This window comes from Carassius gibelio, chromosome A13 (genome assembly GCF_023724105.1).
Source record: "Carassius gibelio isolate Cgi1373 ecotype wild population from Czech Republic chromosome A13, carGib1.2-hapl.c, whole genome shotgun sequence".
Taxonomy (NCBI): domain Eukaryota; kingdom Metazoa; phylum Chordata; class Actinopteri; order Cypriniformes; family Cyprinidae; genus Carassius; species Carassius gibelio.
The window spans coordinates 23,151,818-23,170,248 of record NC_068383.1 but is presented as its reverse complement, the minus strand read 5'-3'; the positions used below and the strand labels follow the sequence as shown (position 1 = coordinate 23,170,248).

The 18,431-nt window shown below is 36.1% G+C and overlaps 1 protein-coding gene across 1 annotated transcript in view; it reads left to right on the top strand.

Annotated features, from left to right (window-relative positions):
* The window catches only part of LOC128026671 (ribosomal protein S6 kinase alpha-2-like), a 41,871-nt gene extending 23,653 nt beyond the window's left edge, over nucleotides 1-18,218 (top strand). Inside the window, exons 7-21 of the mRNA XM_052613922.1 lie at nucleotides 787-824; nucleotides 932-1,074; nucleotides 2,296-2,366; nucleotides 2,572-2,660; nucleotides 5,951-6,015; nucleotides 6,414-6,516; nucleotides 7,553-7,683; nucleotides 10,011-10,136; nucleotides 10,335-10,424; nucleotides 12,721-12,879; nucleotides 13,026-13,187; nucleotides 13,296-13,372; nucleotides 14,235-14,352; nucleotides 15,307-15,444; nucleotides 16,253-18,218. Coding sequence (XP_052469882.1) covers nucleotides 787-824; nucleotides 932-1,074; nucleotides 2,296-2,366; nucleotides 2,572-2,660; nucleotides 5,951-6,015; nucleotides 6,414-6,516; nucleotides 7,553-7,683; nucleotides 10,011-10,136; nucleotides 10,335-10,424; nucleotides 12,721-12,879; nucleotides 13,026-13,187; nucleotides 13,296-13,372; nucleotides 14,235-14,352; nucleotides 15,307-15,444; nucleotides 16,253-16,378 — 1,636 coding nt within the window. The 3' untranslated portion in view covers nucleotides 16,379-18,218. The remainder of the gene's footprint in view (nucleotides 1-786; nucleotides 825-931; nucleotides 1,075-2,295; nucleotides 2,367-2,571; nucleotides 2,661-5,950; nucleotides 6,016-6,413; nucleotides 6,517-7,552; nucleotides 7,684-10,010; nucleotides 10,137-10,334; nucleotides 10,425-12,720; nucleotides 12,880-13,025; nucleotides 13,188-13,295; nucleotides 13,373-14,234; nucleotides 14,353-15,306; nucleotides 15,445-16,252) is intronic.
* Nucleotides 18,219-18,431: the final 213 nt, after the last annotated feature.

Below are 18,431 nucleotides of genomic sequence, written 5' to 3'. Positions count from 1 at the left end.
GTTTTAGCCATGATTCCCATTCACTTACATTATAAGAGTGATAGACTGCAACAGTTTCAATAAAAAATCTTGTTTTGTGTTCTACTGAAGAAACAAAGTCACCTACATCTAGGATGATAAACATCATTTTTTTTTTATTATTGGGTGAACTATCCCTTTAAGCTTTTCCATTGTTGAATGTATTGTAGTAAATGAGGCAACCACATGAGTATGCTATTACAATCAATCTCATTCAAAAGAATAAATCCTGACCTAGACCAGCAGAAAAACATCCTTATTGTTGAGCTGTGATGAACAACTACTAGCCCCTTTTCCTTCCTGTGCTCCCACTTACAGTAATGTGACTCTTTCATGCCTTGTCTCTCTCATATCTATTCAAACAATGGGGCCAAACCAAGCTCACCTGCTCTCTGAATTGGCTCTTGTGGGAGATTCGTTGCTGGAATTAATGAAAGGGACACTCTGTAGAGTAGAAGAGCTATTGCTCCTGAGAAGGTGAAAGTGGAGGTGGCCTGAGAGCAGCTCTCGCTGGAGGGCTCTGTAGCAGATCTCTTAAGGGCATGCTGTTCTGAGACCTGTCATAGGTGATTAATGGCATATTGGCAGAGATAGTCCAAAGGACACAGCACCAGTGAACTAAACTCTACTTTTAAAGAGGTTTTTAATATAGAGAGGTTTGCACTTTTGCAAAGAATGAACTTATGTCCTCTCATTTTAATTCTGTAGCTGCTCTCTATACAGTAATATTGAAATGAAATGTAATCCACTGTTGCTTCACCTTCGCAGTATTCTCCTTGATGAAGAGGGCCACATAAAGATCACAGGTGAGCAGAATGTTTTTAATTTGTTTCTCCACACGGCCAAGCTCTTTACGTTTCATCGACCAAAGGTGCCACATGTTGATGGTTTAATATCTTCTCTCCTCTCTCAGATTTTGGCCTGAGCAAAGAGGCAATCGACCATGACAAACGAGCGTACTCCTTCTGCGGGACCATCGAGTACATGGCCCCAGAGGTGGTCAACAGACGAGGTCACACTCAAAGTGCTGATTGGTGGTCCTTCGGCGTCTTAATGGTGAGTGTCCTTGAGAATGTGAAGGATCCTAGTGGGCAATGTGAGTCCGCTAGCCCGGGGCTGAAGGATAATGTGGCCCGCAGCTCTGTGGGGGTCCGATAACACATTTTGGGGCAAAATTATTAAGCACATTACATTAGTTAGACTATGTTTTAATGTTATTTTAATGCACTGACTATCCTCGCTATGCTGCGTTCCATTCAACTTGGAAAGTCAGAATGTATTTAACTTTGTGAACTGCATTTTTTCCAGGAATCCAAATGTGTAAAGATGTATAATATGTATGAAAAGCTAATTTTCACCCCCATAACAAAAGATAAGATCTGGGATAGAAAAGCTATATATATATATTGGTGTATGGAGTGTAGATTGATGTGGGATTTTTTTTTGTTTTGTTTTGTTTTTTTGAAAGTTAAAGCAGTTTAACATACTGTAAGGCAGCAACATAAAATGTAAAAAAAAGAACATTTATACTGTCATATATACACAGACACATAAAGAGTAAACTATCACAATTCACATTTATAGCACTTATCTATTTTGACATATAGTATCATGTTTTTTTTTTTTTTGTTTTTTTTTGCTGTCAAACACTGCAATTTCAGATTCAATTCCACATTTAAACTCAGTTCTCGAAATGTTGCAATGTGTTGCTAATAACATGAAAAGCACAACCAGTAAAATAAATAACATTTGAAAAGTTGAAAAATTGTTTCTCCGGCTTATTGAATCTAATTAATCTACCTGGGACATTTTGACATTTTGAGAGCCCTGAATCTGGTCACATTTGTTAAATATGAATATTCATCATCTGCCATTGAATGAAATCAGCTGCTAACCTTTAGCTAAACAATCAAAACACTGATCTTTTCATAAAAACTTAGCAATAGGTCAATATAAGGCATGAAGTTGTCAAGATATTATAACAATGAACATGTTTTTTTCTTTTTTAAAACACTTTATAATGTATGTTGTTTAAAAATTTGATCCCATTTGTTGTTTGGTGGAACTAGCTCACTTCTGAATATCCACAGCAGAACCCAGCCTTAAACGAATTCACTCACAGGGAAAAGTGTTACATAAGAGTGAGCACGCTGAGACAGATTTGGTTTCAGGATGCTCTGTTACTGTGCGGCAGTGCTGAATACACACTTCTCTTATTGTATCATCCATAAATAAACTTGCTAGAGCAAAGCCTGATGCTTCTATTACTGTTCCTAGTTTGAAATGCTGACCGGATCCCTGCCATTTCAAGGCAAAGACCGCAAAGAGACAATGGCACTTATTCTCAAGTAAGAATTATTGTTGTATTTGTACATTTTCTGACAGCCTAGTGTTTCTGTATGTGTGTGTTTGTGTGTGTTTTAAAGATTTGTAATTCTAAACTTGTCCTCACAAATGGATCTGTCAAGATGATTTGTGATGTTTGTGGCTTTGCATCACAGTCCTAAATAAATAACAGATTTAATGGTTCCTTTTTTCTTTTCTTTTTTTCAGGGCAAAACTCGGCATGCCACAGTTCCTCAGCCCAGAGGTCCAGAGTTTACTGCGGGCTCTTTTCAAAAGAAACCCTTCCAATAGATTAGGTAGGCTACTCTACATGAACCAAACACTGCCTTAAACCAACAAATATTCTATTCCACCAGCCTTCCTCCTGTTTTTTTTTGGTTCATCTGTTAATGTAATTTGGGTTTTCACAATATTGATGCATACATGAAACAGTTTGTTGTTGGAAATCTAGTCAATTGTCAGGTTTCATCCGTGTTTTTCTTTTGTTTTACCTTGGTTTGTGCATACTCTTGTTGTTTGATTTCCACCTGTGTCTGGTTAATGATCTTGTTCAGCCTGTGTGTGTGTGTATATAGCCTCCGTCAGGTTCAGATCCACATTTTTCTTTTCTTTTGTGTGATGTTTTTCTTCAGTTTTCCTTAGTAGTCTCTGAAGGAAGGAACTGCTGTTCAATAGGATCACATTGGTTGGCTACTGGTTTGGTGTTTGCATTAATAATCAAACTAAAACAAATGGGAGGATGATGATCTCTGACTGACATTGAAATAGACACGTTTCTTTTGTATTTTTGGACCTGTAGGGCTGGGAATTATACAAAAATTCAATGATTCTAGGTCTGAATTCAATGCCACTTGGGTGTTTTAGTTCCTTATGAAAGGTACCTTATTGTGTAGTGTTTTATGGAAGATTATCCTTGAAAGTCTAACCTAACCCCTTATTTTATATTTAGTTTAGTCTGCATTTGACTGTATAAATCTATTTAGAAGAAGAAAAAAAACATGTTACATGAAATACCACATGAGAAGAGCTGATTTAAAATGAGGCCATCAAAGACCAGCAAATCACTGGTATACATAATTTGGTATATATAGTATATATACTGGCGTATATCCTTTTTTCAGTGTAAACAATATGAAAAGCTTAGCCCAATAAATGTATCAGATGGTCACAGTGATAGCTCTTTTAGTTAAACATAGTATAAATCAATTGTGCATTGTTCTTGCAACAGCAGCAGTGGGCATGAATATGATTTTAGTCAGAGATGACTTCCTGTGTGAATGACTGCAGACAGACTTCCAGACGTTGCTACTGAATGTTTGTCAGAGCCCAGATTGAATTTAGCTGGGTGAATCATTTTATCCATAATTTATAAGGCAGAGATAAATGACCTTGTGTTGAATGTGGCTTAATATTCTTCCATCTCAGATTAGTTGTATACATCCCAGCCAGGTCCTGACTCACTTGTGTAGGACGACTAACATGGTTTGAATGGTAAAATGAAAATTGACTAGTTAATAAGCTGGAAAAGTGTTGTGCCGTAGAGCGCAACAGTAGGTTTACCGAAATAAAAATCCATTCATTTTGTTCAGAAAGGAAAGGATGTTTAGTGATAGCACATAAACAGTAGACAGATCTACTATGAGTTACCATGAGGTTGTTAAAGTGGTAATTAACACTTAACAGAACAGCTTAACAGAACTTTTCACACTTACATGAGAAAATAACTAATTTGTTTGGAAATCAATTGCCTTTTTTAAATTACCTTTTATATTTAATTTTAAGAATGAAATAGTTTTCCTGTTGAGAGTGCGTTAACAGTCTGTAGTTCAGGGGTTTCCAAACTCTGTCCTGGAGGGCCGGTGTCCAGCACGGTTTAGCTCCAACTTGTCTCACACTAACATGTACTCCACCCAATACGCCCGCAGAGGTCAAAATCCATGAAACACAACCCATCAAAGCGTATACTACAATTGCACACCTATCGGCAACAGGACACTTTCAAAGTAATGCTTTGTATTATTTTATTTGCATCATAATTCATGTTTCGTATAGCTCATTTGGTAAAACATTGCGTTATACGACAATGTGCAATCATGTGTTATAAATCACGATTATGCATGATTTCGGTGAGGGTAGGTTTAGGGGCGGAGCTAGATGTGGTTGTAATAATAAAACCTTCGTAATCATCGTCAAGAAGGAGGCAGGAACTGGCGGACAATCAAATAAAGACTTTAATAATTCAAAATAAACACAAAACAGCGCATCAGCCCCTCACGGACGACTAATGCGCACAAATAAAAACCAAAACATAAACTAAATCCCAGGCCTGGTCCTCTCTCGTCCTTCACTGTCGTCGCTCCAGTTTTATATAACTTCCATCTCCTCTGTGGGACTCGAGACCGGTGGTGGGTCGCAGGCGTCGCTCATTTACCAATCACTCCACCAGCCACGCTCGTTCCCACATCCCTCGCCCCCGCCCCACTCATCACAGGGGTCATTAGTACAAATTCATATGAATTAGCCGCCTAGTAAACATGTACAAATTCCTGTGAGATCGGGTTGGACCATGTAAAAACACCACAAATTACATTTACTGTACATAAACACGCATTTTCAATGGTAATGACAGTTATACGTCATTTTAATGATGACAGATACAACAAGACACTCTCATTATATATTATATAATATATATAAACTATAAAACATAAATATGGGTCGTAATAAGGTGCTTGCACAAATGACCTATAGGATAATTTTTTGTTGGAGGACAGTCTGCTCACATACCTGCCTGGAAGTTTTTAGTATGCCTAGACCTTGATTAGCTGGTTCATGTGTGATTAATTGGGGTTGGAGCTAAATTTTTTCGAACAGTGGCCCTCCAGGAACAGGATTGTGCACCCCTGTTGTAGTTGGATCACTGAGCTCCAGTATACAGTATGTTATAATGAGCTCCAGTAATAATGAGTTACAGATTTAAACAAAAAGAACAAAATGAACCATTTCAGCATGAATGGGATCTTCTGGATGTTAGGGATCAATATATAACAGTTATTACACATAGAGAACCTTTATAGAACCACCTTTTTAAAGAGTTTATAACCCTGAAGAGAGATCCACCAATCAGAGAAGTCACTGTTACCATGGGAACAGAAATCATGGCCGTGACCACCATCAGCGCTGGAAGATGCCTTTTGCAGCCAGATGATTTGGCACCTGCTAACAGGGGCTACCTGGGTTATGCTAACCAGACAAACCTGGCCACTTGGTTGAACACTTTTATACAGCACTTTTAGATTCCTATTTGTTGAGACTTTAAAAGCTTAGGTACAGCAAGCAGGATGGGACACAGAGCTGTAGAGGATTTCAGCAGAGTGCTTTCAACACTTGTCTGACTCACAAACAGACCAATATTTCATGGGAAACATATCCTTTAAATTTAAAGTGTAAAAGTGTTTTTTTTTTTTGTGTGTGTGTGAAAGATGGATTTTTATGATGCATTTTATCCCATCCAGAATAAAAATAAATAAATATGTCCATGCAACCTGTTATCTGACTTACTGTTTGTACTCTGGTTGTTTTGCAGGCGCAGGACCAGATGGAGTGGAAGAAATCAAGCGGCATATATTTTTCGCAACAGTAGACTGGAATGTGAGTTCCATGTAAAGTTATGTAAAGTGAATCACTCTTGAATATGTAGCCTGGTAACTCATGTGTAGGACAAGATCGTTTACTATTTTATTCAAAGATTTCGTTTTAATGGCGGCCACCATGTTGTGATTGCATCACCAGGCTTATCTTCACGTAAGAGTTAAGACAAAAAATTAAGGAAGAGCTCCCAAAAACTGGGTCATATTTAAATATTCAGACATAAAACTGTCTATACTATGATTATGTTTATGCTATGCTATTATGCTATGCTTATTTATGTTTGACTAATCCAACACTTAGTTCACATAGCTTTTAAATGTTATGACATTTTACATTCAGTAATTTGAAATAAAAAAATACTGCTCAAATGTCTTAAATGATGTATTTTTGGTCAACAGAAATTGTACAGACGAGAAATCAAGCCTCCTTTCAAACCAGCCGTGGGCCGACCAGAGGACACTTTCCATTTTGATCCTGAGTTCACGTCCCGCACGCCGACAGGTGACACAAATTGCAATTGATTTTCAGATTACACGTAACACTCATATGCCATTTTATTTAAATTATGGCTGGAAGAAGTGTTTGCTTTCAAGCATCATAAGCCGGGTTTCCATCCAAAGTTGCGAATTTAACTTACGTGCAAAATTTTTATAACGCATAAAGCATTTGCAAATAAGCATCAGTTCCATCCAACGAATCAAAGAGAACAAAAACATCACTGCCTGATAAACTGGCACTAAATACCACAAAGAAAAGTAGGAGAAGCCACTAAATATAATCATTTTCATGTAAATAAAGTAAATTACTTGCGCCTCGCGAGCACATTAAATGCAATCAATGCGATCATTGCTTTCAGAGGTGGATGCTGCTGTTTGGAAATGTTGCAGTCTTATAAGACAGTTCTGGAAGGCAATTATACAGAAATACTTTAATGACAGACTCTGCTCGGGCTTCGAAGAAAGACTGTAACATTTGAGATGCTGTGCAACAAGATCAGCCCACTGATTAGTCAGGTTATGTCATCCCATAGCACAAAGTCACATCACGTTTGTGATGCCCATAGAGGAATTTATTTGGCAAATGTGTTTCCATCTCCCATTATCCGCATTTAACACAAGTAAAAAAAAAACTCACATTACCCCAACCCCCCCCCCCCCCCAAAAAAAAAAAAAAACTTCCATTTATTTTATTTTTTTTGCGAAATGTATTGTTTACATTGCTCGTTTCTGATGCCATAGGTCAAAATGCTCATAAAAACAGGATGATGGAAACTGCTCTATAGACAATGTGATAGACAGCGAGCTGGAAACTATTCTTACATAACAGTCTGTGCCCAGCAAGCACAGGGAAAGTGCAAAAACAAATTAGAGTGAACTGCAGCAGCAGAAGCTGTTTACCGAGAGCCCTCGGGTCCTGCCGCAAAGTGCACCCAGTCAATTCATACAGCTCAGATGGGATCAATCATGTGTTTCCATTCATAGAGAGACTGTGTCCTTGTTGCTTTTCTAAATTAGTTTTTATCTGTGTGTGTCTGCAGACTCACCCGGAGTTCCAGCCAGCGCTAACTCACACCAGCTCTTCCGCGGCTTCAGCTTCGTGGCCTCTAACCTGGGTCAAGAACAGCCACTGGCCGAGACCAAGCAGAGCTCTGTTAACCCCATTGTACAGGTGAGCAGGACCGTGATGATGATCATCACTGGATATGATGTCAACCACTGCAACATGCATACAACTTCCCAAAATGCCTTAGTCGTTGTATAGCATTTTGTTAAAAGTCACTCAACATACCTTAGCATGTGCACAGCAACTAAAAATAATGTAGCAAAAGTATAGAAACTAAAATCTACAAAGAAAATACTGAAATTACATTAATTGTTGTAGCAACATGCTAAAATCAAGTCAAAATACATGCCTAGCAACGTGTTAAATACCACTTCGAATTCGTTAGTAAACCTTTAACAACTAATAGCCATTCAGAATACTTTAGCAGCCACATAGGGACAGGCGAAAACAGTTAAACTATATTAGCACATGCACTAGCATGCTAAAATCTGCTAATTGCTTAGCAAACGTGCTAAAAGCCACTCAAAATGCCTTTTATACCAACTAAAAGCCATTCATAATGTTTCAGCAACCACGACATGCAAATCACTTAAAATACCTTAGCACATGTAGCAACATGCTATAAACAACTCGAAATAGGGCATAGCAAGATGCTAAAAAAAGAAGAAAAAACACCTTAGCAACTGCATAAAAGTACCCTAGCAACCACCCATATCACTTAGGCATCAATGCAGCAAATTGCACTGGCAAAATCATCTCCCATTTCTTCACTTCAGAAAATGTACAAATGTATTTTCTTTTGTGATGTAAGCATGCCCGCAGTAGTCATGATGATACAATAGAGTGATGAAAAACAATCAATCTTTCACTTATGCATGCTATGCTACACTGAGGACTAGTTGCTGACATATAAGAAATATTGCAGTCAGCCAAGCCAAAGCTGTTTTCTGTATCCGTTTAACCTTGGTCTGGCTGTACACACGCAGTCATTTCAGACCTATTCCTCAGGGAAGCACTGTTGTGTTGCACAGCACAAAACAAAAAGAAAGAGAAGGAAAAAATAGCCCTGTGTTACATAAGCTGAACTAATTCTGCCAGATGGTTCATACCTGAAGAACTGCTTTACTGAAGCGTCTGAGCTGAGGCTGCAGCTGCGGTGACCGGAGTGAGATGTATTGATTGACAGGAGCACACTGGCACACAAGCCCATTGTCTAGATCATTCTGATCTGATGTGGCATCTGCCGAGCATACCATATTAACTTACTCTGATAGCACTCATGAACATGCACCAGTGCAGCTATTTGTAGAGAATTTCTATGCCCTGAATTGCTTTTTTTTTTTTTTGGAGGCGTTTCGTTTACCTGAAGATGCTGTATGCTGTCGGTTATTTGCTGGTTTGCATATGTGTCTGTTTCACATTTAGCCGATAAATAAATGTTTCTCCATGCACTGTTACAAGCACTGAAGATTAAATTTGTATTTCCTGATTCCCATATATATATATATATATATATATATATATATATATATATATATATATATATATATATATATATATATATATATATATATATATATATATATATTGTCCATAGTGTAGTATAGGTCTTATGATGATAAGTGAGTGTACTGAAAGGCTATTTAGAATTTTTTAATTTGGGAAACAGTAAAAGTCAAAATGTTAAAATACTACTACTACTAATTCACAATATGCACAAAATTATTCTTAATCTTATGCCTAATGTGCTGAAAATGGATCTGGTTCAGGTTTGCATAACTGGGTATTACTGTTATGCATTTAACCTTTCTATAGTTACAAAGGTATCAAATATTAAATGATTATTTTCAATCATTTTAGGCAATTACTTTGCTATTATTCACCTAAGGGGAAAAAAAGGCCTGTGACCTCAATGGTGAGTTGTTCTGTTTAAATAAAATGCAATATCGGAGTTGTTAGACATCACCTTGTTGTTTTTCAGTTCTCGTTGTTTGTCGGCTGTGCATGAGTATCAACACATAATGTGTGTTCACAGAGTGAAGGTGACTATTCACTGTTAAATATAAACAAGAAGGAATCGACCAAACACAGTTCAGTGAGCAAATATTACAATGATGCAATGCTCAACATTCCGACAAGGTCAATGGGAATTATTCATGTTTTTAATGTATCTAAAATTATATATATATATATATATATATATATATATATATATATATATATATATATATATATATATATATATATATATATATATATATAGATCATATGTTAATAATAACATGAGGAATCTTTCGTTGAAGAATGATTATTTTTGGGCTAGCAATTATTACCATTATTGTGCCCTTGAGCTAGACACTTAACATCAGTTTACCATGGTTTGTGGTTCCTAATTATGAATCAGTATATTAATGTGTGGTGTTTTATTGTAGCAACTTCATGGTAACAACATTCATTTCAATGACGGCTATGAGTTGAAGGAGGATATCGGCATTGGAGCGTATTCGGTCTGCAAACGCTGTGTCCACAGAATCACCAGTGTGGAGTATGCTGTCAAAGTAAGTATGAGATCTAATCTTGAAAAGTACAACGCTCTTCGTGTGACAAAACACACAAGTGCAGCCTGTTATTTAGTGAACAGCAGAGGCAGTGGCTGTTTCATAAGAGCTTTTGATGAATTGCCATGGAGGACAGCATCAGTCATTGTCAGTCGAGGCTTTATCAGACGCCGCTGTGACCAGCCTACTTCATTTCAGATTATTGACAAAGCCAAGAGGGACCCGTCTGAAGAGATCGAGATTCTCCTGAGATACGGCCAGCACCCAAACATCATTACTCTGAAAGATGTGAGTCACACTTAAAAAACATTTTTTTTATATAATAATGATAATAATAATAATGATATATATATATATATATATATATATATATATATATATATATATATATATATATATATATATATATACATTTTATATATATATATATATAATTTAATATACATTATATATATTTAGACCCCCTACTAGAGTAAAGTAGACAAATATTTTATATTGATCTGTTTTCTAGTACAAATATCTAAACATTCTTGAGTCAAGAATATACTTAAGAAGCAAAATGACTTAAGATATTAAGCCTTGTTTTCTGAAAAAAATCAATTTGTTAGTTTAAAACAAGAAACAATATCTGCCAATGGGGTAAAAAAAAATGCATTACCCTATTGGCAGATTGTTTTTCTTGTTTTTAAGGAAAATCTAACAAACTTTGACCCTTTTTTTTCAGAAAACAGGACTTTGTACCTTAAAGGCATACTACGCCCCAAAATGACAGTTTTGTCATTAATCACTTACCCCCATGTCGTTCCAAACTCGTAAAAGCTTTGTTCGTCTTCAGAGCACAATTTAAAGGGATAGTTCACCCAAAAATGTAAATTACTGTAGATATTTATCTGCTTACCCACGGGCATGATGTAGGTGACTTTGTTTCTTCAGTAGAACACAAATAATGATTTTTAGCTTTAGTCGTTGCAGTCTCTCAGTTGTACAATGCATTGTAAATGGTAACAGAATCTATGAGAGTAAAAAAAACATGCACAGACAAATCCATGTTAAACCCTGAAGCTCGTGATGATACACTGATGTGTAAAGACACAAAACAATCATTCTGTGCAAGAAACTGAACAGAATTTATATAGGTTTTATTATAGTTTCCACGCAGTGTCCGAACTGTTAGCACTCTTGTGCACGTCAGTGTCAATGGTCCATTTGAGAGATAGGTGGCGGTAATTCGCTTATAAGTCTGCGATCTGCCATAAAGCAAGAAGAAGCATCATGGATATTACATGAATCAGAGGTTAAAAAAAAAAAACTATATAAATTCTGTTCAGTTTCTTGCACAGACTGACCATTATGTCTTTACACATCACTGTATCATCACTAGCTGCAGGGTTTAATATGGATTTGTCTGTGCATGTTTTTTTACTCTCATAGATTCTGTTACCATTTGCCATGCATTGTACGACTGAGAGACTGCAACAACTGAAGCTAAAAATCATAATTTGTTTTCTACTAAAGAAACAAAATCTCCTACATCTTGGATGCTCTGGGGGTAAGCAGATAAACATACAATTTAAATTTTTGGGTGAACTATCCCTTTAAGATATTTTGGATGAAAACCCGAGACTTGAGACTGTCCCATAGACTGCCAACTAAATTACACTGTCAAGGTCCAGAAAAGTATGAAAGACGTCGTCAGAATAGTCTATCTGCTATCAGTGGTTCAACCGTAACGTTCACCGTTGCTAATGCTCTTCTGTGTCAGCCGCGCCACAAGGATGCTCTGTTTCTAGTGTATTCAGCTTTGAATTGAAAGAAAACCGAGCATCCTTGTGGCGCAGCTGATACAGAAGAGCGTACACAACATACAGTAATATAGAGAGACAGAGGAGACTGTTGACAAAGGAATTGTTGAATAAAGTCATTATTTTTTTCTTCACTTACAAAACGTATTCTCGTCGCTTCAGTACTTAATGGTTGAACGACTGTTGGCAGATGGACTATTCTGACAATGTCTTGCATACTTTTTTGGACTTTGACAGTGTAACTTACTTGGCAGTCTATGGGACAGTCTCAATCCTCCTGGTTTTCATCCAAAAAATCCTAAATTGTGTTCCGAAGATGAACCAAGCTTTTACGTTTTTTTCTAACGACATGAGGGTAAGTGATTAATAATAAAAAATAAAAATAAAAAAATCATTTTTGGGTCGAGTATCTCTTTAAGTCTCAAGTTTACTGTATGTGTCTTGATTTAAGAATGTTTAGATGGAACACCAGACAAAAATACTAAGTAAGATTTCAGTTTCAAATTCAGCTTCAAATTCAGTTTCAAATTCAGCAAATTCAACATCCTGTGTGTTGTTAATTCTGTTTAAATTCTTAGATTGAAAAATAGCTCAATTTAAAATTCAGAATTTTGCAGAACACTCAAGCCTGCTAACAGAATGTTTACTGCCTTTCAAGGCCTTTATCTCAGCTGTCTTACCATGTTAACCTGCTTTACCACTGATCCAGTTTCACAAGTTCTCTACTGGTTGCATAAGCCCTTCTGGGCTTCCTCTGATCTGCTGATGTCTGTTATTGAAAGGTCTATGACGACGGTAAATGTGTGTATGTGGTGATGGAGCTGATGAGAGGAGGAGAGCTGCTGGACCGGATCCTACAGCAGAAGTGCTTCTCAGAGCGCGAGGCCTCAGCTGTGCTCTGCACCATCACCAAGACTGTGGAGTATCTGCATTCACAGGGGGTCAGTTTGCATGTGCTCACAGTGGAGACACTAAATCGTTCATTATTTAGCAACTACTGAAGATGAAAGTGCCATAGAAGTTCTAATACAGCAAATTGCACAGATTTCGGAATGTACTACATTATTGCTTCTGCGTCTGTGTTTAGGTTGTGCATCGAGACTTGAAGCCCAGTAACATCCTGTACGTCGATGAAACAGGTGACCCAGAGTCCATCAGAATATGTGATTTTGGGTTTGCCAAACAGTTAAGGGCTGAAAATGGTCTGCTCATGACACCGTGCTACACTGCAAACTTTGTGGCCCCAGAGGTACTTTTAGATACAGTACATATTTCTTTTTAGTCTTATGATATATTCATTTAAAAAATATATAAATACTCATTCAAATGTAAAATTACAACCCTGTGATTCACCCAGGTCCTGAAGAGACAGGGATATGATGCCGCCTGTGATATCTGGAGCCTAGGAATCTTACTGTACACCATGTTGGCAGGGTAAGTTGAGTTTTAACCGGATATATGTTATATATTACATATACATTACATATATATCATATAATACAACTATATACAATACTCTTACACAGGTAGGATGCATTAAATTGCTCAAAAGAGACATTTATCATATTAGAATGATTTCTAAAGGATCGTGTGACATTGAAGACTAGAGTTTTGGCTGCCAAAAACTCAGCTTTGCCCTCAAAGAAATAGTTTAGAATATTAAAAATATATATCATTATAATAATTATTATTATTATTATTACTAAATTGTACAGTAATTTAATAAAGACAGTAAAATGGCTGAGATAGTTAAGGTAAAGCAGGTGTGAAGTGTCCAGGATACATGTTTAAACACTCTTTCTAACATCAGTCTGTCCACATGACCCAAGAGCCCAGCCTTAATTTCCTTCACTTTCTGTAAAATCTTGATTGACCGATCAAAAAATAAAAACAAAACAAAACAAATCTCTATATAGCACATCCTTTCTCCCTTTGCTCAGATGAGGGACTAACTTCCAGAGCAGGGTGGAGAGGATTACTAAAGTAAGCTGGGTCAAGTCGCAAAGTAATTGTAATGAACACAATGCCAGAGCTATCAGAAGCCAAGCAGCACTCTCAATTTAATGTTCCTGACGACGGATTGAGCTTTAAACCTCTGTATAATCAGAACATTTGAAAAAAAGAAGAAGGAATCATCTCACTCTTCTGACCTAGCCATATGTGTACACTAAAAATAACTGGGTGGAAATGGGGGTATTATATAAAAAGCCTTTCTTTTCTTTCTCTTCTCACCTTATCTCTGTAAGGACACATTCACAAGTTCTTTCACACACTCCGATCTTGTTCTGTCCCACAGTTTCACGCCCTTCGCTAACGGCCCTGACGACACACCAGAAGAGATCTTGGCTCGCATTGGCAGTGGGAAATTTGCCCTGTCAGGAGGCAACTGGGACACGGTGTCTGACGCAGCCAAGGTCAGCTACCCGCTTTCTGCATGTTGGAATTAGGCATGGCCAATACAATATATAGACAAATATATATATATATATATATATATATATATATATATATATATATATATATATATATATATATATATATATATATATATTGTCTGTCTTTTGACAATATTCAGTATGATTTTTAACATTGTTTTTCTTTTCAATACAATAAATTGGGTAAAATCGAGTTATATCGAGTATATAAATAACAAAGGCATGTTTTCCACATTTATTTTATTGCATAAATGTAAGAAAGATGTTTAATCCTTTTCAATTCTATATTTATGTACACTACTGTTCAAACTTACAATTTTACTTAGTTACATTCAAAAGAAAGTCATGTTTTTCCCCCATCTTTAAGCTCAGCAAGGCTGCATTTATTTGACTGAAGATGCAGTGAAAAAAACAGTAATATTTTGAAATATTGTTACATTTTTAAATAACTGTTTACAATATTAATATATTTAAAAATGTAATTTATTCTTAAGCAATAATTGGGCACCAAATCAGCACATTGGATTGATTTCTGGAGGTTCACATGACATTTATTGATGCTGATGATTTAGGTTTGCCATCACAGAAATAAATTACATTTTAAATTATATTAGAATAGAAAACACTTTCGATTTGTAATAATATTTTACAATATTACTGTTTACTGCTACATTTAAAGTTGTTGTTGTTGTCTTTTGATCAGAAAGGTTTTTCTTTTTTTTCTAAAACATAATTTTTGACCTGTATTACTGTATCTGTATGTGTCAATATTACAGTTCACTGTAACAGGCAGCAGTGTAGATTAGATTATTCAGGCAATACAAAGGCAGTAAAACCCATGCAGAGAGCTTCATCAGCTGTGAAGAAACATCTTTGTTTGGTTCCAAATGATTTCAGCCTCAAAAGAAGTCATTTTTTGTCATCTTTTAACAGGACATTGTAACTAAAATGCTGCATGTGGACCCTCATCAGCGGCTGACGGCACCTCTTGTTCTCAGACATCCCTGGATAGTGAACTGCGATCAGTTATCTCAGAGCCAGCTGATCCGACAGGACGTGCAGCTGGTGAAGGTACTGCTCCTGTCATCCACCTGCTGCTGCATTCCAGCGGTTGCCAGATCCTCTCTCCACTGTCAAAGTGCAACATCGCCATCTCATGTTTACCTGTAAAACTGCACCTACTCCACTTTAAACCTACAGAAATTAATTCTTCTTTTGACTTAGCAGCTAAACAATTTAGGTGATCGTTATCATTTTTAACTTTATAATTTGAAGTCATGTTACTGGAGTCCTAAATATACTGCTTAAGATAACCTGGATAATTTAATCAAAAATACAGATAATGTTTTAAAATTTTATTACCACTGAATACAAGTATGTTCGATTTAAATATATATTAGAATGTAATATATTCCTGTGATGTAAAGCTAAATTATCAGCATAATTTCTCCAGTCTTCAGTGTAACAATGTCCTTCAGAAATTATTTTAATATGCTGAAGAAACGTTTTAGTCATTAAGTCATTAACAATATTAAGAACATTTGTGCTGCTTTATCTTTTTGAGAAAAACATGACACTTTTTTAATTTTCTGCAATGCATAGAAAGTATAAATCGTCAACAAACAGTTTATTTGACATAACAATCTTTTGTAATAATGTAAAAAAAAAAAAAAAAAAGTGTTTACTTTTTAACAATTGTATGTGCCCTTGTTGAAGAAAAGTATTAATTTCTTAATGACCCCAAACCTTTGAACAGTACTAACTTAACTTAACTGTCACTTTAAATGACCACGCTATTTCTGCTCAGATGTTTAATCATTTATATGTTTAATAATAATGTATCATTTAGGAGTTATTAATCAATCCTATCATTTCATAGGGGGCGATGGCTGCCACATACTCAGCTTTGAATCGGTCACCTCAGGCCCCAAAACTGGAGCCAGTGCTTTCCTCCTGTCTGGCTCAGAGAAGAGGCATGAAAAGACTCACATCCACTCGTCTATAGCACTCCAGCCAGACACATGAGCTTCTACAGCTTTAAGAAATGTCGGAGCTCACAGGCTTCGGACGAGGTACCAGGCGAACGCCAAAACATCCGGAGCAGAGTGGGGAAACTAGATTGACCTCAGAGTGTCGGATCAATCTCCAAAGAGTGAACAAAATGATCTGCTGATGTCCTGAGACTGATGAGGGCCAGATGCAAACATCACGGCTGTCAGGACTCGAAAACAGCTCTTTCAGAGCGGGACGTGTGTGCGTGTGTGTGTGTGTGTGTGTGTGTGTGTGTGTGTGCCACCCCTGTGAATTTCTGGAGTGTGCATCATGAAGTGATACGTTTTAATGGTGCATAACAAAGATTGCAGTTATTGTTCCCAAACTGTGTGCAGTCGGTTGGAAAGCCAGTCGTTCATAAAAGTTGCAGACACTTCCATTAGAGCCATGTAGAAGTTAGTAGAAGATGCTTTGGCCTATCATGGTGACAGTGCTGCACTTTAAGATACGTGCCAGCATCTTTTGAACATGCATGCCATGTACAGTATGTATTTTTATGACAAACTAATGGTTCTAAGATGCTAGTGAAAGCACAAAGAGCATTGTTCGTGTTTTTTTGGTTTACCAGTAACCTTTAATTTTGTCTGATTTCATTGGTCTTATGTAATGAAAACAACTGTTTTTTAATTATGTTTAATTCTATTTTTTTTTCATCTTGCAAATTTGCACCACATTGGTTTTATATTATTGATTGATTTATTTATGAATAATTTTGTTGATATGCACGTTTATTTATATTTCTGTTAAATTATTTCAATATTTATGTGTTTATTAATGATATCCGGTATCTGTTTGTTTTTAAGTGACCTTTATGCATTGACACCTAAACCTAAACAAGTGCCACACCTTTACACTGGATCGATTGAATAATGATAAAGAAATAAAATAAAGACTTTAAAGAATAGAATCATGTACATGTATTTTCGTTTAAATTTAAATTTAAATAATAATAAAATGTGTAAATACAGTTTGAACTAGATTTCCAAATTGTATCTATCTTATTGCAAAGTCTTTAATGATCTTGAAAACACGATACGCTTTATGTACCGAGGTCATTATCTATTAATTTAATTATAAATTGTTATAAACCTATAGTTATAGTTTAAATCTTCTATTCGTTTATTTTAGAGTTGACCAGTGTTAAATCCTTCTTTTGTTTAAAAGTCACAACTTGTCTATACGCATTAATGACAGTGTATTAGGAAATGGGCTTTCCACACATAACACTCTCCGCTCTTTGAAACTTATTTAAAGATATCCAGAAATTATGTTTGCATGCTACACGATTTGTAGCAGCCTCTGGAAGTTTATTGATAGCATTACAGATGAAAATGACCTTAATTTTGTATGAAAAAGTGACTCTCCAAAAGACAGTCCAGTATTTTTGTATGAATATGATGATCACTTTTTCCAAAATGAAGCTCTGATAAGCATAGGAACACATTCTGGGCTGTTTGATGACCTTTAGCCAAACACTTTATCTTTTGCTGGTGTGGCTTATTCATTTTTATTTATTTTTTTTATGTGAAGGTTTGCTTTTTTTGTTGTTGAGAATGCAGGATATTTTTTCTTTTTTTTTTTTTTTTTTTTTTGTACAATACCAGAAAACAAGTTTGTCAATGCATTAGTGTTTCTACTAGCTAAACCACACAGCTAATGCTGTACATCAGATGGTTGCTATACCAAACAGCAATAGCTTCAGGATCTGTCCTTGCTAGAAAATAAATTATACTTTTATGTCCTGTGTTGGCTTGTATACCAACAATTTACAAATAAACAACGTAAAAACCTGATCGAACTGGTCACAGTATTACTATTGTGTGTGAATTCTGAATGCCAGTTTTTGAAATTGATGGTACAATATAGTGTGTGCAACTTTGTAGTCGTTTAAATAAATAAGTGCATACACTTATTCATAACAGTGTCCCTAGAAGGGACGTTTTCAAGTGCATTCATATTTAATTTCTTATTGTTCTCATGCAAAAATAAAATAAAATAATAATAAT